Genomic DNA, 21,038 nt, shown 5'->3' with positions numbered 1-21,038 from the left:
TTTCTTGCCTTTTCCACCTTCTAGTGGCTGCCACGTCCCTTGGCTCATGGTCCCCCTTCCATCTTCAAAGTCAGCAAAGGCCACTGGACTCGTTCTCACACCATGTCTCTCTTGTTCTGACTCCATTGCCTCCCTCTTCCCTATTTAAGGGCTCTTGTCGTTACTTTGGTCTACCTGGAAAATCCAGAACATTCTCCCTATTTTAAAGTCAGCTCATGAGCAGCCTTAATTCCATCTGCTCCCTTAATTGCACCCTTGCCATGTAACCCAACACATTCACAAGTTCCAGGAATTGGTATGGGGACCTCTCTGGGGGACCACGATTCTGTCTACCACACCCTACTTTCACTTCCATCTCCCTGCAACACACACAGCAGCCAGCAGGGTCTCAAAACCGACATGGAACCACGTCACTCTGCTGAAACCCAGCCCAGCCACCCAATGGCCTCTCATGGAGTTAAAACCCAAACTTTTAGCCGTGCCCCACAAAGTTCTACATAATCAGACCCTTGGAGACCTCTCAGATCTCATCTCCCACCCCACTCTCACCCCCACCCAACTCTGCTCCGGCCACACCCTGGACACCTCTCTGTTCCCCAAACACAGCAAGATCATTCCTACCTCAAGGCCTTTGTCCGTGCTGTGTCCTCCATCCATAATACCATTTTCCAGATGTTCACACAGCTGGTTCTTCCTCAGGCCCTGGGGCTCAGCTTCTCAGAGGGGACCAACCCAACCCCGCTCTCTACAGCAGCCACGCCACCCCTAGCCACTTGCTATCACATCGCCCTGTGTTATTTCTTCCACAAGGTTTACCACTACCTATCATTTTCTTGTTTATTGAACCACTTACTTATTCATTATATTCTTTATTGCTTACTTGTTTATCCTCTATCTTCTCCCCCTAGGATGTCGGCAACCTGAGGCCAGAGACCTTGTCATTTCTGTTCAGTAATGTATCCCCAGCCCCTAGAACAGGGCTTAGCCCATGGCAGATACTCTATAGATATTTGTCGAATGAGTGAAGGGTTCTTCTTCCCACGTGCCCCTAGCTAATGTCAACTCCTTTGTCTCAGATTAAATGTCTCCTTTTTTGATTTTTTAATTTTATTTTAATAGGTGTAGGGAGTACAAGTTGAATTCCATTACATGTATATATTGTATAGTGGTGGAGTGTGGGCTTTTGGTGTACCCATCACCCAAGCAGTGTACATTGTACCCAACAGGTCATTTTTCATGCCCCACCCCCTGCCTCCCTCCCCCCGGGAGTCTCCAGTGTCCCCTGTAGCACTCTGTGTGCCTTCGTGTAGCTGTGGCGTAGCTCCACTTATACGTGAGAACTTGCAAAGTGCCTCCTTTCGTCTCATATTAAGAGCCTCTTCTTCAGGGGACATGCGAACTCTTCAAGAACACGAGGGTGTCCCTTTTGAATACTTACACAACCCTGTAGTTTTACTTCCGATCTTATTACAATGGTACTTAGATTCAGTTTGTGCCGTTATCATTTAATATCTGTCATTCTCAGTAGACGATGCGCCCCCATGAGGGTCATGTTCATCTTGCTCACTGCTGTATTCCTGGTGCCTGGCTTGGTACCTGGTGACACAGGTTTTCAATAATTATTTGTTGAATATATGAATGAATGAATGAATGAATGAATGAAGGTGGAAAAGGCAGGGAGAAATGGAAGAACTGAACCAAATTTTCCTCTATCATCATGGGCTTTATGTTTACATTGTTATCTGACAGATTTAAACCTGAATTTTAAAGCAAGATGAAGCTAACCGAGATATTAGCTGACAATCCTGTCTCAAAACATTCTCACTTATTCCTTTTTCACTTATCATGACGATTTAAAAAATGGAAGAGACGAAAATCCACCCAGACGGAGAAGTAACTTCAAGAGGATGTAGAACCAAATGAACCCCAGCCTTCTTTGAGGCTGGGCCGCCCCCTAGTGGGAGCAGTGGAGAAAGGCACGTCACGGTGATCGATGATTAGCCCGTTTCTTTTGCCTTACATAATGGGATCCAGAAACAACCCGGAGGGAAATCGCACAACTGTGGTAAAGAAAAGAAGCCACAGGTTCCAGAGTAACGACCTTTCAGTAAAACAAACTGAGCTCATGTTTTTTAGAATCTCCCATGATGCCAGGCACTGCTCTAAGCACTTTGTGCTGTGATGCATTGAACCTTCACAAGAACCAATTGAGGAAGACACTATTCATTATCAACTTTTGATAACACAGGAAACTGAGGCACGGAGTGTCTACCCTTCCTGTGATTTTCAATATGGGGCCAATAGCTAATAGATACCAATGTTAGTTTCTCTGTCATGAAATCTTAATACCATCGTAGCGAGACTCTCCTCCCATCAGCAGTTGACAGCATCCCTGGGGTGTCATTCGTGGTATTTGGCATCAAGGGCCCATGCTTTCAGTTATCTTATCCAAGCCAGAGCAGATGTCCTGAAACTTTCTTCATGCATCAGAGCGTCTGCATAGCTCAGATAAGGGGTCCACAGGTCATCCTTCTCTCTCCAGTCTTTGCGAGAGAATTCCAACGTTTTCATGTTCATGGCTTCCTCCCTGACTATGACGAGGAAGTCAGGGCCACTGTTAGAAAAACAACTCAAAAGAACGTATTCTGGGCCATCCACAGTATCTTGGCTTATTTAATTCAGCAAGTACATTCAGCATTTCTGATTATGTTGAGTAAATTCAGACTCTCAGTCATCAGCCCCAGAGGCCTTTCCTGGCTCCTGCCCTCTTCCCTGGCCAGACTTAAGCCCCTTCTGGGCTCCTGTAGCATCCCTTGCCTACCTATATTATTGCCTTTCTGTAGATCTGTTCCCATCTCTGCTCTATGGATTCCTCTGGGGCTGGAATGATATCTGATTTATTTTTGTCTTTTAAAATTGTTTTTAAATTAAAAAGTAGTACATCCTCATAGAATATTTCTCAAACAATACAGAAGTATATAAACTAAAAAGTGAAAGTCCCCTTTCTATTTGCTTCTGTTTCCAATCCCACTCCTGTCCCCAAAGGGGACCACTATTAACAATGTGTATCCTTCCAGAAATATCCTTCCAGAACTTTCCATTTGCGTGCATAATGATGCTAATAAAAGTGCTAACAGTTATTGAGGGTTTACGAAGAGTCAGGTGCTGTGCTAAGCACTTTTTATGCATAAACAAACCTACAAAGTAGGTGTTGTTTTTATTCGCATTTCAGAAAAGAAGAAACCAAGATGACAATTACTATTAATAAATGGTGAAGCCAGAATTTGAGCCCAGGCAGGCTGACTTCAAAGCTCATGCTCTTGGCTTCTGTTGTTCTCCTTCTTGTTTTTGAACTTGCAACGTCATAGACACTGCCCCATAGTGACCCACAAAATTCTACTTCTTCCTTTTTAAAAGTTGCTCGGTATTCTATAAAATGAACGTATTCAACTCATTTAGCCATTCTCCTACTGACCAACTTTTAGAATTTTGCAGTTTTTCATTGCCTTATATCATCAAATCTTAAGATTCCACTGATTGTAAGAAGCACCCAATTTCAGAGAGGTTAAAATGTGAAAAAAAAAGGCCCATTTTAGAATTAATATATTACTGTATTAGAGATGATACTGCAAATGCTTGTAAATAATTTTCATGTGTATATTTCAGTAGATGTTTCCTGGAAGTAAACTTGCGTATCAAATGAGGGTACATTTTTTATTTTGATAGATACAGCTAAATTCCCTCCAGGAGACCTTATCTTAGTCATCTGTGTTCCTCGTTTCCTTAACACAACGTCTGGTACTGTAAACGTACCAAATAAATGTTCAGCGGGTATAATGCATGACCAGGCCTAGCAAATGCCAAGTGTCTTGAGATATTCACACGGAAAAGCAAAACAAAAACATGAAAATGACTGACAGTGAGATTAGGATATTTTACTACCACAAGTGTATGCACTTCTTGCTGAAGCACTGGCCACAGTAAATGACAAGCGCTGATGAATTTTATGCAGAACAATGTATCCAAAGTGATTACAAGATATCTTGCAGAATTACCTATTAAAAGGCTGTGCACTCAATTTAATAAAAATACACTAATGACTCCTGCGTTTTACAACTCCTAACCTACCAGACGTAAGATTATTTCCTGAGACCTTATGGTCCGCCATTTCCTCAAACACCTGCAAGACCACCTGGATTCGCCAGACCCTAATCTCCAGAAATTATGATTCAGCGGATCTCCAGTGGGGGCTGCATTTTAAACAAGCACTCCAGGTGATTCTAATGCCTTTTAAAGTATGACAGCTAGTGCATTGGAGGGCTTTAAGAAGAGGAGTCTCTTAATTAGATTTGCACTTTAGAAAGATCCCTTTGGCTATAAAGTGTAGTGGGCAAAGACACCTTCTCCAACGGCATCACTCCGCCCTGCGCGGGAGAGCCGCCGGGACAGCCGGCGCGTTGGAGCTCCCCCTGCCGGCCCCCGGTGGCCTCGTCCTGGGCCGGGCTCTGGGCGGCCTACTGCGACTGCGCGCTCCGAGGCCTGCGTAGGCGCGGAGTCCAAGACCGGAAGCGGAAGTGAGGTCGAGGTAGCCTCGCGCTCTGGGAGGGCCGCCGCCATCCCCACACCCTGGGCCGGGCCAACTCGCGCAGTCGCAGGAAGCCGAAGTTGCCAAGGGGTGGGGGAAAGTTGTTGGGAAAGTGTCGGGTTGTTTTTAAGCTCCTTGGGTTCGCGCCGCGGTCGCCTCGGCAGGTAAAGCGGGATTGCGAGACCTCGCAGCCCTGCTGACTCGGCTGGAGCCGGCTCTCGGGCGTGGTACCCCGGTGCTCCTTGCGGCCTCCCCTAGCCCGGGGCCGTGTCCCGGAGTGAGGCTCCGTCCGGCTTCCCGAGTCCCCGCAGACCGCCGTCATGGGCAACACGAGCAGCGAGCGCGCCGCGCTGGAGCGGCACGGTGGCCATAAGACGCCCCGGAGGGACAGCTCGGGGGGCGCCAAGGACGGGGACAGGCCCAAGATCCTGATGGACAGCCCCGAGGACGCCGACCTCTTCCACTCGGAGGAAATGAAGGTGCGGGGATTGGGGGAAATCGTTTTCCCTTGACTTGTGTGGACGGGAGGAGCCCTCTACTGTATTCCCGCCACACACCCCCCACCCGAAAACCCTCAGAACCGGGCGGGAGGTGGCACTTCACCCGGTGCACTGAAAGCCAGGTGGCCCTTGTGAGAGCCCTCTTAGTCCAGGAACCTGTGTCTAATTACCGATATGAGAAAGTCACCCTGAGGGAGGAGGAACTCCCTTCGTTTAACATCGTTAAGGAGAAAGCTCTGGGACAAGAGTTTCAAATTCTTAATTAATTGAGTCGAGCTAGCAGTAATTGAGCCCAGGTCTCTGCTTTTCTCTTAGGTGTAATTAATTTTACGCTTTGAGACATCTTCCCTCATCTTTAGGCAGACTGGCACTTTTGCAAAAGTTGGTTTTGGAGTTTATTGTCCATTTTGAAAATAAACTAGAGCACACGTGTAAACTGAAAGAGTGGAACAGCTGCCTGTAATTGCCAGAGGTGCTTAGGGTCTGCCTGACACTTTCGGTTCACCCTGCTTATTTAAAGCAAGCCTAGAAAAGTTGTTGGACTCTGGAGTTCAGTGGGTGACTGAAGTGTCAGTCTGAAGGAGGCAGCCAGCAGCTACTCCACTTTTGAACTGTGTTGTTTAAATATGACTTAATATCTTAAGCAGACCAACGCAAACATTTTTGCAGGCCAAATGTGGAATTCCTTCTGCAATCTGTTTGAATTCTGTCAACAGAAAAGAAGCCAAACTCTGTAATACAATAAAAAGAGATTTATTCTGAGCCAAATTTGAGGACCGTGACCCGGAGCCACACCCAGGAAGCCCTGAGCAAGGAGACTTCCTGCGGTTTGGGTTGCAGTTGGGTTTTACACATTTCAGGGAGACAGGGACTACAGGTAGCTCAATACCTGGAAGGCATACATTGGTTTGGCCCGAAAAGGTGGCCATCTCAAAGCGGGGGCTTACAAGTTATAGGTGGGTTTAAAGATTCTTTGACTTGCAATTGGTTAAAAAGAAATGAAGCTTTGTCTAAAGGCTTGGAATGTTTTAAGATAAGGAAGTCTGTTAATCAGAGACAAGCTGCCAGCCATATATTTGTTGTGTAAATTGAGGACCTGCAGGTTTGCCTTGCACAGGCTTAGGCCTGTCAGTGAGTTACAAAGGATACCTACAAGAAGTGGGGGGCATGATGAGGCATGTCTGACCTTCCTTTCTTGGCATGCAACTCAGTTTTAGGGTATCCTCTTGGCCAAGAGGGGTCCATATAGTTGGGGGGTGGGGGGAGTCTTAAGATTTTATTTTAGTTCACAATTCATTGAAAGCTCAGGTAATGCTTGACTTCCGCTTCAGCAGCGTTCCTGTTAACCACCTTGATGAGGTTGGTGTTTCCAGCTGCCGGGCCCAGTCTAAGGACACTTAGGGCGCTGGCAGCTGATATCTGTGTGGTATATCCAAAAAGAGCTTATTCCTTAAAGGAACAAAGTAGATTTAGGAATGACGAAGGTGCGCTGTGCAGTGTGTTCTATTAGTATCCAGTTTCATGTTAATCATCGTTGTCTCTTAGGCTAATTGCCTGGCAACTCATTCCACCTTTCCTCATGTTAGACTTGGGCGATTGATCATGGTACTGTCTTACATCCTCACTCGAGTCTTAGTTTTAAGAGCCTGCTCTTATGTGTCCCTACGTGCTGTGATTTGAACTTGCTTTCTGGATTTGTTGCATTCTTGAAAAGCTGTGTGCAAAGTGAACTTCAAAATCATGTTTCTCCAATGACGTGACATCCCTCCCCCCAGAGGTAATTTTGGTCCCAAGAAGGCTATTTAAGGACACCGTTGTTAGCGGTGACCCATGGTGCTGTTAAGAAAATAGACACTGCAGATTGTCTCAGCAAGGCAGAATCTTTACTTCTGATCAGAAGGGCACCTAGTGGCAGCAAGAGCAACCAGCCAGCGTGCACTGAGGGGGGTTCCTCACCTTTTTATCCCTAACGCAGACCTATGGCTGTGTCTCATCTCATTGACCGGGATTTCAACTGCACAGTCTTGTTCTTACCCAGTTGGCTAAGGTGTGCTGCCAAGACACGAAGGAAGACGGGGTAGGGAGCTCTTGGTGTAGTAAAAGTTTACAGTTGGCGGGCTAGTCAGGCACAGTAAGGTACGCAGAAGTGTGTTACTTCCTGATACTTTGGCAGAAAGGTTCAAGCCAAGGTTATCTCCCCCTCTTTTATGTTAGACTTTTTCACTCTTCAAATTCAGTCAGGAGGTGACTTTGGTGTTCTTAGTCTTCTAATAGTAATAACCTGTTTTCATATGGGAGTGGAAGAGGTTGTTTAATTAGGGCTGTTTCTATTAATCTTTGGATTAGTCCTCTAGCACAAGGGATAATGCAACATCCCATTAATGTTAGGACACCAAATACAATAAGTAAGGACGTTAGTACTGATGTCATTAACCCTTTCCATTTTCCAAACCACTGCTCCATGAGGCTAGTGAAAGGGTCATCTACCCCTGAGTTTTCAGCTAGCTCATTACCCAAGCTAATAAGTCCTTGCAGAGCTTTGGTGACTGTGCCATCCGGAGCTGTGTTGTTGGGAATGTAAGTGCAGCAATGGCCTCCAATCATGACGCACACTCCACTTTTTTCTGCTAATATCATACCTAAAGCCATTTTATTTTCCCAAGTCATTTTACTGGTAGGTCCTAGTTGTTCAGCTATATCTTTGATGGCATTTCTGGTATAATTTACACATTTTTGTTGATTATATGTAGTTGATCTAGTCTATATTTTTTTTATAGTGGATCACCAGAAGAATATAGATTCAAACCCAGCAGCTGTTTGATTTCTAGCTTTGAATTCATTTGGTACCCCTCGGGGCCTCCAATAGCATCAATAAAAATATGGGGATCAAAAGATCCTCTGGGAGCATCTATTTCTCTTTTTTTCCCATGTCCCCTTTCCTTAACTGGGAGCTGATGGAACGCCAGGGTAAAAGGGACGGCCAGTTGCACCAAAGCGCAGGTGCCGCTCCAGCTTTCCAGTAGGACCTCAAACAGTCTGTCTTTGCAGTACCACCAGACGTCTCCTCGGGGTATGGAGAGGGCAGACTGATCCTGTAGCTTCTTGAAGGCCAAGCTTTCATTGCACCCTGTCGTGTTTCCAAGAGACGCCGCCCTCTCCTCCTGTCTAGAGAGACACGAGGTGAAGTTGACCTCAGAGGCTGGTGGCCTCACGGTCCTTCGGGGCTGACCCGCAAGACCTCTAATGTCAGGGAAGAGCAACGGTAGGGTTTTGCATGATTTATTTCCCCATGCTGTGGTCTCCTGGAAGAGAGCTATTGTACAGTGCACGCCTACTGTCACACAGGCGTAACAATCGCTTTTATTAAGGGTGTGGACAGAATATTGGATCTATTCTAACCAGATGTTTTTATCTTTATACCCAGTTTCTCTTGCAACTGTTTGCCTTAAATCCTTGACCTCTATAATGGTTACCTCAGATGGGTTGTTGTCAGGTTTTCTAGAAGGAGTGGGAGATGTGACGGTTGAGGCAGGAGGCATTATTTTTAAAGAGAATTGTCCAATTGGGTCTGTACCTGATATATCTGCTCCCATTCCAAAGGCTCTATTTAAGGTTGTGTCTTCAGAAGTGGGGACATTTATGGAAATAGTTACAGGGTTGCACTGATGTAGTTTGCAATTTGGTGGGGGAATCCCTTTTGAAAAGTGGATTTTAGGTTTTAAGGTTGATCCAAGAGAGCCTCCTGGTAATGTCCAACCTTGATATTGGGGTTGTCCACCAAACATCTACCCAGTGGTAGCATGGGCTACAAAGGTCGGGCCGTCTGGTGCATGGGCCAGTGGTAACATCTTGGGTTGGGTTATTAGGTGGAGGAGGATGAGGGCAGAGGTATTTGTCAGCTCCAGAAAGCTGTCTTTGGTTTTCCAGGCTTCTGTGTGGTGTAACCTGACAGGCATCGAAGGTTATGGTTTGCGGTGCTGTGGAACTGGCAACATTGATTGTAAAAAAGCCTGCTGATAGCTGGAAAAGGGAAATGAAGATAAATGCTAACTAAACCTTTCGGAAGGTTACTTTGGTGGGATTGGATGCAGGTATGGCCTCCCATCTTCCCTCCGTGGGGAAGATGGCCTTTTTCACCCGTGTATGGTATGTCCCACCCTTCTCGGCTGTGCAGGCTGCTGTCTCTGTAGTCAGAAGCATTAAGAAGGGTCCTTCCCAGGCTGGTTCGAGCTTCTCTTCCGTCCCGTCTTTGACCAGCACGTAGTCTCCTGGTCGATGTAGATGCAGCAGAAACTCAAGAGGTGGTGTTTGTGCCAGGAGCCCCCTCTCCCTGAGAGAAAGCAGAGTGGAAGACAAACCAAGTATATAGTTCTTAAGAAATAGGTCTTTGGTTTCAAAGGTGGGAATGTCAGTAATTGAATTGAGATAGGGTAATCCGTAAAGCATTTCATACGGGGATTAGCCTATGTCTTTTCGAGAGGCTGTTCAGATCCTTAAAAGGGCTATAGGCAAACATTTAGTCCAAGGTAACCTGGTTTCCAGGATTAATTTAAAATTGTAAGTCGATTTTTCAAAGTCAGGTTCATTCTTTCTACCCTTCCTGAGGAAGGAGGGTGCCAGGGGATGTGATACTTCCATTTAATTCCTAAAACCTGTATGAGTCCTTCAATGATATTAACAGTAAAGTGACTCCCGTTATCTGAATCAATATTTTTGATCAGACCAAATCGGGGCACAGTGTGTTCAATCTGGACTTTGACTGCATTATTAGCAGTTGCCCCAGGCAGTGGAATCGCTTCTACCCAATGAGTGAGATGGTCTACAATTACAAGAAGGTATTTGAGACAGCCTATTTTGGGCATTTCTGTGTAGTCAATTTAAATGCTTTAGAATGGCCATAACCCAGGATTCCTTCCTCCAGAGGGCACCTGTCTTGGAGCTTGCTTATTAGTTTTCTGGCATGTTATACATCCCACAGAGGTTTGTTTGGCTAACATGTAGATACCTATGCAACTATAAATGCGGAGAATCACATCGCACATTGCTTGGGGACTCCAATGGCTACTCTGGTGGAGCTGGGTTAAAATTTCCCTCTTTATCGGTTTGGATAAACATTTCCCTTCCATCCAGCAATAGCCATCTGCCCTCTGAATCTTCTTCTGCCCCTACTTTCCTTAGTTCTTTTTCTGCTGGGGCAAAAATCGGGATTGCAACAGGGGCGGGGAGATGTGGTGTTCAATGGAATATTGGCATTTCTAAGGAGAGAGTATCCTGTTCAGCTACTTCATCTGTTAAGTTACTTCCCACAGTGTTCAAAGGAGCACCCTTTTTGATGTCCTGGAACATGAACTACAGCTATTTCTTCTGGTAACATTAGACTTTCTAAAATTTGGGTTATTTACTCTTTATGTATTACGTTTTTCCCTTTACTATTAATTAGCCCTCATTCCATCCAGAATTTTCCAAAGGTATGAACTACTCTACTCCAAAGGCATATTTAGAGTCTATATAGATGGCCCCTTCTTTGTTAAGAATTTTAAGGCTTGGTTGAGAGAAAGTAGTTCACAAGTTTGGGCCAACCATCCATTCAGGAGTCTTCCTGATTCCATTATGTTTATCTATCCCCTACACCATGAGAATCAAACTACTTTCTTGAAGGAGTATTTGTTGTTCTGTTGCTGTTCCAAAACTTCTATAAGAAGTGTTTAGTGTACACATAATATGTGGAGAATTATTTTAAGTAGTGTCCACTCTCATTTCATCAGAAGTTGTTGAAATAATATAGCCTGATACATGATTGAATGCCCCAGATATCAAGAGAAGTTGTGGATTCTTTTGACTACACTAGTGCACTGTTTTGAATACAGTTAGTTATCACATCCTCAGAGTAAAGTGATTCCAGTCTGTTACTCTTTAATCTATAGATTCTGCTGGAATTCAAAGAATGTAGGCATCTTTTAGATAAGCTCAGTTCAGTATTTGAAATGAAGGTGCTAGAAGCCCTGTTTAACTCTGTTAAAGAGTCTCCCCCAGTCTGAAACTCCTGCTCTTTTAAAGTCTTTGGCTTCTGGCTAGGAAAAAATGTAAAAGGCCCATAACCACATATATTTCATGTAGAGTCGAATGAGTTTCTCTCTTATTCTGGAATGCCTCAGTTACAAGGTGCTAACCACACTGGAAGTTACTGAGTGGTCAGCCTTTGTCTTACTTGTCTTTTTCTCCAGTGCCTGGACAGCACTTAGTAATTTTTCCCTTCCTCAGAATCTGGATTTGCCAGTTTTCAAGATGACAGCTCTAGAATTATTCCTAATTTTCATTTGTAGTCATACGTTGCTTAATGATAGGGATATGTTCTGAGAAATGAGTCGTTAGGTGATTGCGTTTTTGTGAGAACATCACGGAGTGTACTTACAGAACCTAGATGCGATAGCCTGTTGCTCCTAGGCTACAGACCTGCACATCATAAGGATTTGTGTATCTAAACACAGAAAAGATACAGCAAAAATATGATATTGTAGTCTTATGGGACTACTATCATATATGCAGTCCGTCACTGACCAAGATGTCATTATGCAGTGCATGGCTGTACTTCAAATTTTGCTTAATTAAGAGGAAAATGACATTTATTAAGCTAGTCTTGGGTGTGTTTCAGCCTCTTCCAAGAGGTTTTATAGTTTCCCCTAGATTTTTGATGTAGGCTTCTTTAATGACAATAGCTGTTAATTATTAAGTATTCACCATGTGTCAGACACTATGCAGAGCATTTTATGTAGACTATCCCACTCAGTCTTCACCACAGCCTTAAGAAATAATTATTTGTATTATCTCTGTTTTGCCAGTGGGGAAACTGAGGCACCACTAGTAAGTTACCAAGCCTGAATACAAACCTACGTGGTAATGGCTGCCTCTTTAGAATGAATTGTCGATATTAGAGTAACTGTCTATTGTAAAGAGCTCACTAATGGTTTCCTGTCACTGGTAAACTACTCTCCTTCCAGGCTCCGGAGAAGGAGGAATTCCTGGCCTGGCAGCACGACCTGGAAGTGAATGACAAAGCTCCCGCGCAGGCTCGGCCGACTGTATTTCGGTGGACAGGTGGCGGCAAGGAAGTTTACTTATCTGGGTCCTTCAACAACTGGAGTAAACTGCCCCTCACAAGAAGGTAACTGCCTGGGGAGTGTTCACGTACTTGTCTTCACCAATGGATGCTCTTGTTTTTGAAAGATCCCTGCAGGTGAATAGAAAAAGATGATTTTCCCACTCAGCATCCATTTTATAGGCTTTAAATCCCAAACCCAAGCAGTCCCTAGATTTAGAGCACATCTTAGAAGAAAGCAGCATCTCTCAGTGGAGAGTGTTTCTGCGTTACGGGCATCTTTCACTTCACATACTCAGCTATATATTCGTCCAGTCGGGACTTCTCAGAAACACAGAGATCTATCCCTCGTGCAGTGAGAGATCACTGGGCTGGGAATCTTAGAGACCCGGCTTTGAGCCCACATTGGCTGTGCTAACAGTCACTTAGCACCTGGAGCCTCAGCGTTCCTTTCTGTAAAAAAGTAATGTTGGACCGCAGGGTCTCTGAGGTTTCTTTGCTCTCTGTATTACTTTTGTTTGAAAGGTACATGCTTTGTAGGCGTCATTAGCGAGGACATAGTAAGACACTTCACCAGGAACCCTAGCATGGGCTTCCCTCTCCATTTGTCAGTGAGAAAACGTCTTCGCTGGGGAGTGCTCTTAAGGAAATGAAGGGAGAAATCCTGCCCTGCTGGGCCCGGCCTCGTTTTTGTCAGGGGCTGCCTGCTTCACAGCGGGCACGTTGGAGGAGGAGTTGGAGGAGGAGGAAGGCACTCGGCATAGTAGTCACAGCCATTTCAAGTCGGGGGAGTAAAACAGCCAGATGAAAGAGCTTTCCCAGAATCCTTTTCTAGTAGTTACATAAGTTTCTTTAGAGAACATTTGTGGCTCCTATTAAATTGATCCCCTCCCCTGCCCAAGGCAAACTAACAGAGGGTAACACTAGGCTGCTTGCCGCTTATCTTGTGTTGTCATCCTCCTTGGCACCAGGAGCTGTGGGGTGGCATTTTACACATAGCTTGAGAAGGACAAAGGCCTGTTTGTTGACCTTTTAATGTTAGGGATGTGGGTTCCTGGTATTTGAGCAAAGTTGACTTTTCAGGAAAACCTTTTACACTGTTGCTTCCTTGTAGCCTTTTTAGATTGAGCTCATTAGACTGAATTATCTAAATGGGTTAAAAATGTTTGTTCTCCTGCAGCTGAACTCTTGGTTCTACATGGGAATGGTTTTTTTTTTTGTCCCCCCGCCCCCCAGCTGGTTTGGCAAGTAAGCTAGGAGGGCAGCCCACCCAGCTGAAATCCTCTGCTTCCTCTTTCCTTGCAGCCACAATAACTTCGTAGCCATCCTGGATCTGCCCGAAGGAGAGCATCAGTACAAGTTCTTTGTGGATGGTCAGTGGACACACGACCCTTCCGAGGTACTCTTCCTCCCGCCCTTGGTCCTCTCACTCTGTGGCCTGTACGGTCCAAACAAATCACCTTCCCTTACACATCGTGTCCAGGTCCCTTTGCCCTGCTGGTAAAAGTCCCTGTGTGTGGCTGAGCTAGGTAGCAGCACTAACTGCCAGACAGTTGGTGAAGGTGACCGAGACGAGCAGGGTGGCTAGGCAGGAGATGAGGCCTTCCATCAAGGAATTCCAAGTCCTCTAAAGAATCCCCCCGCAGACCTTCCACGTTGTGATTTCTCCCTGTCTGTCTCTTCCCAGCCAATAGTAACCAGCCAGCTTGGCACAGTTAACAACATCATTCAAGTGAAGAAAACTGACTTTGAAGTATTTGATGCTTTAATGGTGGATTCCCAAAAGTGCTCCGATGTGTCTGGTATGAACACAGTTATTTTATACCACGTGTCTGCAGGTGGGGGCTGTGCAGTCTCGAAATCCTCTCATTTCTCTTGCCTCTTCCTCTTAAGCTAAATCTACCCAGTCAGGTGGACATTTATGGCTCCCTTAAGAGCCACAAAACTTAATTCCTAACTCTGTCAGGTCACGTTGTTTAAATTTAGCCCCATGGGAGCTCTAAGTCATTTCCTGGTCATCTCAAGTATTCAGTAGGTCTGCTTGCCCACAGAAAGTAGACAGTGGAGACAGAACCAGAGCTTGATCTCTTGCCAGGGGCAGGGCTGAAGAGGCCTTGGAGGGTTAGTCAGTGACAAGCCAACACTGGGGACGCCTGCCAGCTCACTTCCCGCTCATGGTGCCTGGAGAATTTCAGCCTGACGGGTGATAAATGGACACCTCAGTGACCTTGGGCATCACTTGTGTGGTGCATTGGCGCCTTGTCAGAATCCCTTCAGGGGAGGAGGAGGCTGACCCCGGGAAACGGTCCCCACGGCCCAGCTCTCTGGGGGAACCTGCTCCGTGGAGTCCTGGTAAGACTCTCCCATCTTCTAAGAGTTGTTTCAATCATCAGGTTTCAATAAATTGCCTTCCATCCAAATCCCACAGGGAGAAACTACCTAGAACATGTTATGTACAATTCAGGGGAAAAGACGGCTTGTAATCTGAAGTATCACTGCCAGCCGCGCTGCGCCTTCCTGTGAGCAGAGGTTTAACAATTCCTGGCCCCTGTGGGAGGCAGTGACAAGATTCCCCAGGAGCCCGGGCAATTTACAGGATGATTCTTCTTCGTCACCTGGCAGGGCCTGGAGCTTCCACCAGCGGGATCTCTTATTGTTAGTGTTCAGAAATGACAGTGGTAAAAGGACCACAGGGGGCTCGCTGTGGCTGACGGGTCAGGTCGTTGAGCAGGACTTGGAAATCCAAAATTAGTGTGCTTTTATCTGGATAGTTAACAAATCTTTTAGAGATACCATTCATTTCTTATTCAGGTAATTGGGAATCAGGGGTTGCCGATAAATGTGATTTTAGGCCACACACCAAAGCTTTTAGTCAAGTTTCCAGTATAGATCACCCAGGGAGAGAGAACTTACCCCTTGCTGCTGCTAAGCCAACTTCAAGCTCTCTGTAGACTTTTTATATCTAGACACTCACTTTCCTAAAATATCATATTTATTCCTCATGGTTCAGTTTTCTGCACTTAATGCTTTTCTCCGTTTCCTGCTATGATACGGTTGGGTCACGTGAAGGAGGCCTGTCCCCTAGAAAACGACACTGGGGGAAGTGGCGGAGGAGGGCGTGTCAGGTTTATTCTGGATCTGCCCGGGGGTCTGGTGACCAGAACCCATCCCACGTGTTCTTTGGATAATGCCTTGGTACCTTCCAGCTGGCCAGACGTCACTAAATGAGCTGCTTCTAACATTATGAAGCACTGCTCTTCTAGAAGCTTCTTTATCTGTAATCAGAGATACTCAAGAGTTTGGAAGGAACCTGAGTATAATGGAGTCAAAGAGCCTTTAGAAATCAGGCTTTCCATTTTCTTCCTCCCCTCCCCCCATTTCGAAATGTGCCAGTGCCTCATATAATCTGTTTTTCCCACTGCCTCTGTGTAAACAGACTGCCTCGCCTTCCGCTTTATTCTGGCCGGTGGTGCTCCTAACTGGGGCTTCGCCACTTCGTCCTCACTTGAAGCCTTGAGCTTCTTTGTGGACTCCTCCAGCCCCGCCTGAAGTGAGAGGAAGCGTTATTCTGTGTGGCGGGGAGGGTTAGCTTACTGAGGACAGCCTCTGTGTTGTCTGACCCGGACTTGCTGCTGTGCCACAGCTGCTCTGTCCCCACAGGGCGTCAGTGTGACGCCGGTCCTCAGACTGCAGAAGGGTTTCTCCTTTCCTCCACTCTGCACCCTCGGAGCCTGTATATAGGATATAAATCTGCATTGAGGGAACAAAAGACTAGGAAAACTAGATGACAACGCCATAGATTAAATAAGACTGCTCCTAATTATCAAAGTCAATGTGCTGTCACCATCTCCCAACAGAGCTGTCCAGTTCCCCGCCAGGCCCCTACCATCAGGAGCCCTATGTCTGCAAACCAGAAGAGCGGTTTAAAGCGCCGCCCATTCTCCCTCCGCACCTGCTCCAGGTCATCCTGAACAAGGACACGGGCATTTCTGTGAGTACATGGGCGTCTGCCCAGACTGTCCTCTGTGGTCATGTTCAGCTGCTCTCCTTCCTGTCCACCTCTTAAAAGCAGCTGGGGAACAAGCTCAGTGTTGCCTAGCAGTGTGAACTGCCACAGTCTACCTCCCTGTGGGGACAGGCTGCTAGCAGGAGGTTCCAGGGTGCGGTGCTGCTGCCTCCCTGTGCACAGAGCCTTTCTGCACTTTTCTTTCTTGCCTTTCACTCCTGCCTCCGCCTAAGCTCCATTCCATTTAAATTTCACAGCAAGATATATAACCACCCCTTCTTAGTAAGCTATGTATTGGAGCTCCACCTCTGGCCCCAAATTTTAGAATCTAGTTTTAATCACTGAATTGCTTTTAGAAACATCAGTGCTTCTGGATCAAAATTTGGGGTATCTGGGCGACATGCATTTCCTCTGGGAAATGGATACTACATGTAAAAAGGAAGTGTGTGTTCTCCTGGATCCCAAAAAACAGCCAGTTGTTCCTTTGTGCCTGATTTTCCATTGTGTGTGACCTGGATTCCCTGGCTCTTGAGTGCAGGGCATGGTCGTAATTCTAGGAAACTGATGCTCTTCAGCATGGTCCAGGCCACCTCCTAAGAGGCACACATTTGTAAGTTGCTGAAGTGACCGTGTTGCTGTGTAGAACTCCACCCTGAGGTAGAGGACACACGTGCTGAGATGAGGAGCTGGAAGTGTGTGTGTGTTTATGTCCCCAGCAGTGGTCACTGCCAGATTGCCAGGGCAGAGTCCAAGTATTTGTTACCCCATCCCGATGGGACTCGCCTTTCTTCAATCACCAGGTTCCCTCCTGTGCCAAGAGTCCCCCAAGCATGTGCCTGACACCTGGATTGGCCATCCTGGTGTTGGCAACATCTCAGCTGTAACAGGTGAAAAACTGCAGAGGCATTTACCTTCTATCTTCAAAGTACCTGGGTCAAGCTGTTTCTCCTAACTCTGATTTTACAAAGGTTTGTCAGCTAGATGACTTTCAGTGCCCTGCGAAGCTAGAAAGGTTTGGTTTTTTTCCTGGAAAGTAGAGGCATCACTAGCTGGTTTCTCTGATGGAAACTGCTTCTGGAGATAGACCAGGTGAGAGTGGGTCAGGAACCCTCTGTCCAAGACAGCACTGAGCTCTAACACAAACTTTGGCTCTAGCTGTAATACTAAATGGCTAACACTTATCTAAGTGCTTTTCATGTATTTTTATTTTAGCCTCAGAACAAACCTGTGAAGGTAGGTACTATTATTATCCCCATTTTACAGCGGAGGAAGCTGAGACACAGAAGGTAAAACATCCCAGGGAGAACACTTAAAACGTACTCTTAGAGATTTTCAGGAATACAGTATATTTATGGTAATTAACAGTAGTTTCCATGTTGTACCACTGATCTCTTGAACTTAGTCTTTCCAGCCTAACTGAAATTTCATATTCTTTGACCAACATCTCCCCAGCCTCTGATAACCAACATTCTACTCTTTATTTCTATGAGTTTGACTTTTTTAGTTTCTACATGTAAGTGAGATCATGTGGTATTTCTCTTTCTGTGCCTGGCTTATTTCATTTAGCATAATGTCCTCCGGGTTCATCCACAGCGTCCCGTCGTGTATATACCACCACGTTTTCTTTATCCGGCTGTCCAGTGATGGACGCCTGGGTGGATTCCGTGTCTTGGCTGTTACGAATATTGCTGTGTGAATGTGGGGTGCAGGGATTGTTTCGGCATACTGATTTGATTCCCAGTAATGGGGTTGCTGGAACACGTGATAGTTCTGGTTTTGTTTTCATAGTGGCTGGACTAATGTACGTACCTGTCGACAGTACACTAGAGTGGTGGATTTTAAGTGTTCTCACCATGAAAAGCAGTGAGGTATTGCTTATGTTAGGGAGCTCAGTGTAGCCATTGCACAGTGTTTACATATTTTAAAACATGTACATGGTAAACATATACAATTTTTAGCTGTTAGTTAATTGAAAAAACTCCCAGAGTCACACAGTAAGAGGCTGAGCCAGCATGCAGATAGGGCAGGCTGGTGTCAGATCCTTGGGTAGCTGGTGCTCTTACCCGCCACCCTGCACGGCCGCCCCAGCAGGGCTCACTGGGTGTTTGTTGACAGAATGATCAGCCCAGCCTCTGGGATGCTAAGCCTAGAGGGCAAGTGCTAAGCTGGAAATGTCCCAGCCGGTGGTGGCAGAGCTGGAGGGAGGGAGGGTCTGGCTTTCTGAGAAAACTGGCATGCACAATTCCCGGGGGATTCCAGGCTGTTCTGTCCTCAAGGAGCTCTTCCCAGACCTCCTAGATGGCCATGCATGGTTGTGTCAAGGACAGCTCTAGCCGCTTCATTTAGAAAGATCTGGTCATGCCCCCTCAGCAGCCCTGTGCAGGTGGTAGAGCCATAGTTTTACACCATCTGTTTGGGCCGTGAGAGGCCTTGGGTGGCTGGGAGATCTTGAGGCGCTTCAGGGCCAGGACTGCAGAGCTTCCTACCAGTGTGGAATGTCTGAGTGCACCCTTTCCCTTGAAGCAGGGATCACGACCAGAGGCCCACTAGCAAAACACCACCACAGAGTGGTTGCCCTACGCTTTTTTTCATTTGAATTAGCTTTTATAAAAGTTGGGAGTATACAGTGAAAAAAATTCCCAACTTCTGGCTTCTCTTAAAACATAGGAAGGTGTGGCTCTAAGCACCAGCCCTGTATGAGCTTTTACAGAGTAATAGTGCCGCCGCCCCCCCCCCCCCCCAGCTGTCCATTTCATTCTTCAAGTTCACTGTCTGGTTCTTACAGACGTAAGTTTGGAATCACTGCTCAGGAGCATTTGGTATAGCTTGTATCTTCCTGCGTTCTCTGAAAGTGCCTTCAACAGCCAACCCCCTTCCTGCCCATCCCTCTGCCGGAGAACACAACCAGGGCCGACACTTCGGAGGCGAGGGTGAAAGCCTGATGGAGACCCAGACCAATGCCTCCAGCAGGCACGCGGGGCGCTGCCTTCAGGTTGGCGGGCACAACCCTCTCGCCCCGCCTGTCCCCTGAGACAAGTCCTGGCCTTGCCTGACTTAGGAAGAGAGGTCGGCATGACAGCCCACCTCCTCTCCTTCGATACCCAGCGCTGTGAAATAAAGAGGAGAATTTTGGCTTCCAAATCCTAAATCTGCCTTTGTTCCCTCACAGTGTGATCCAGCGTTGCTCCCTGAGCCCAACCACGTCATGCTGAACCACCTCTACGCACTTTCCATCAAGGTAATGACACGTCTGTCGTCAGAGCTGTCTGTCAATGTGTGCTCACAGGACTCCCAGCAGCAGAGTTACCTGCGGGCACTGACTTGAAGGGCAGTGTCCAGGCCTCAGGTTGTGAAGCTGGGCCCGGGAATGTGTGTTTTTACTAAGCCCCGTAATGATTCTCACGTGCTTTAAAGTCTGAGCCCCCGGCTCAGTCCTGCCTTTGATAATTTCCGCCCTCTTCCTTAGGACGGAGTGATGGTGCTCAGCGCAACCCACCGGTACAAGAAGAAGTACGTCACCACCTTGTTATACAAGCCCATATGAGAGCCGGGGGCAACAGGCTGCACGGCCGGCTCCACGCGTGCATGCTGTCCCCTCGAGGGAAGGGACTATAACCTCTCGTTTCACACTCTCTATACGACATTTCATACCTGCCCTACATGAAGCTTTGTCCAGGCATGACAGCTCCTGAAGAGCCTGGGGCTGTAACAGGCCTCCTGGCACCCGTGGCTGTGAGCCGCAGGGGGCTCTGCGAGGCCCAGAGAGGAGGTGGGGGGCTCCGGAGGACCTGTAGTCCCCGCACCAAAGTGCATGAGGCCAGTGTGACTCTAGCCCTACAGCCTCTCCCCTGGCCGTGGAGATTCTTCTTAAGCCAGAAAAGATGCAGCCACTTTGCTAGTAAAAACCTGGGACGCAGGGACCGAGGCCACATACCATTTCCAATCGTCTGTGCATCTGCAAGGCCAGCATCTTGTTCCCGTTGAGGCCTGGCTGGGAAACTCAGTACAGTATTGCTCTTGCCTGTCCTTCAAAATCAAAGCAATAAATTAGCTCCCATTCTCTGCTCCAGGGAGGTGTAATTTCTGTAGAAATTAAAAGCTCTCTGATTTCCAGATGAAGTTCTACAGTTGTTTTACACTTATGTGCACTATGTACTTTTTTTTTAACTCGAGGTGGCCGGCTATACAGCCTTAAGGCACTTGTAAGTCACACGACTAGAATATAGATCATGTGAACTGTGCTCAGCAATAATCTGTTCCCAGAACAGACTTTTAAACCCGCTGCCGGATTTCTCCATTAAGCTGGATGATCCTGAGGACTGACCACTGTCGGCTGGAAGATGTCGGCTTTTTATTCCCGGCCTGATGAGGTGCCTGTTGCCATGAGATCTTTGGAGAAGCTCCCCACCCTCCTTTCCATTACGGCCTGTGCCGCCTGGTTCGGGACCACTGCCCCTCGTTAGCTGGCAAAGAAGGCTGCAGTCGTTGCTACTGCTTCTTCTGGAAGGAATTTAGAGCTCAACAGTGGCCTCGTCCTTTGGATCAAAGGGGACCTCCTTACACTGGACTCCGTTTCCAGGGAGATGCCACAAATGTGCCCGTCAGCACAGGTTCCTGTCACCCAGTCAGCAGAAGCTATCATTACACTCTTTGTTCCTGCTGAGAGAGGGAGGAACGAGCTCCCTGGTTTCCAGTATTTATTTGGTAAACCTGAGTTTGGGGTACCCTTTTTTTGGTTACTGTTTTCAAAACACTGAATTACTGTCACCTTGACATACAAGTTTCAATAAAGCTTTGTAAAAATAATTGGACATGCACTTAGAGGAAGCTTTGATTTCATTCAGTCCTTTG

General features: G+C 46.7%; 1 protein-coding gene across 1 annotated transcript; it reads left to right on the top strand.

Moving 5' to 3' along the window:
- The first annotated feature begins 4,590 nt into the window (after positions 1 to 4,590).
- PRKAB1 (protein kinase AMP-activated non-catalytic subunit beta 1) lies at positions 4,591 to 20,998 on the top strand. Its single transcript, XM_045534693.1, has 7 exons — positions 4,591 to 5,064; positions 12,084 to 12,247; positions 13,487 to 13,580; positions 13,869 to 13,983; positions 16,039 to 16,172; positions 19,357 to 19,425; positions 19,654 to 20,998. The coding sequence occupies exons 1-7, from the start codon at positions 4,906 to 4,908 to the stop codon at positions 19,729 to 19,731; spliced, it is 813 nt and encodes a 270-aa protein (XP_045390649.1). The 5' UTR covers positions 4,591 to 4,905; the 3' UTR covers positions 19,732 to 20,998.
- Positions 20,999 to 21,038: the final 40 nt, after the last annotated feature.

The sequence above is a fragment of the Lemur catta genome, chromosome 21, assembly GCF_020740605.2.
Source record: "Lemur catta isolate mLemCat1 chromosome 21, mLemCat1.pri, whole genome shotgun sequence".
NCBI classification, from domain to species: domain Eukaryota; kingdom Metazoa; phylum Chordata; class Mammalia; order Primates; family Lemuridae; genus Lemur; species Lemur catta.
The sequence above is the reverse complement of the archived record's forward strand: the minus strand, read 5'-3'. Positions and strand labels throughout refer to the sequence as shown.

What these genes read in the sequence shown, in the direction of transcription:
- PRKAB1 (XM_045534693.1), top strand. Translation starts at nt 4,906, where the DNA reads ATGGGCAACACGAGCAGCGAGCGCGCCGCGCTGGAGCGGCACGGTGGC. An exon ending in GGACACACGACCCTTCCGAG is followed by an intron (nt 13,581 to 13,868) that starts GTACTCTTCCTC and finishes GTCTCTTCCCAG; the next exon opens with CCAATAGTAACCAGCCAGCT. An exon ending in TCTACGCACTTTCCATCAAG is followed by an intron (nt 19,426 to 19,653) that starts GTAATGACACGT and finishes CCTCTTCCTTAG; the next exon opens with GACGGAGTGATGGTGCTCAG.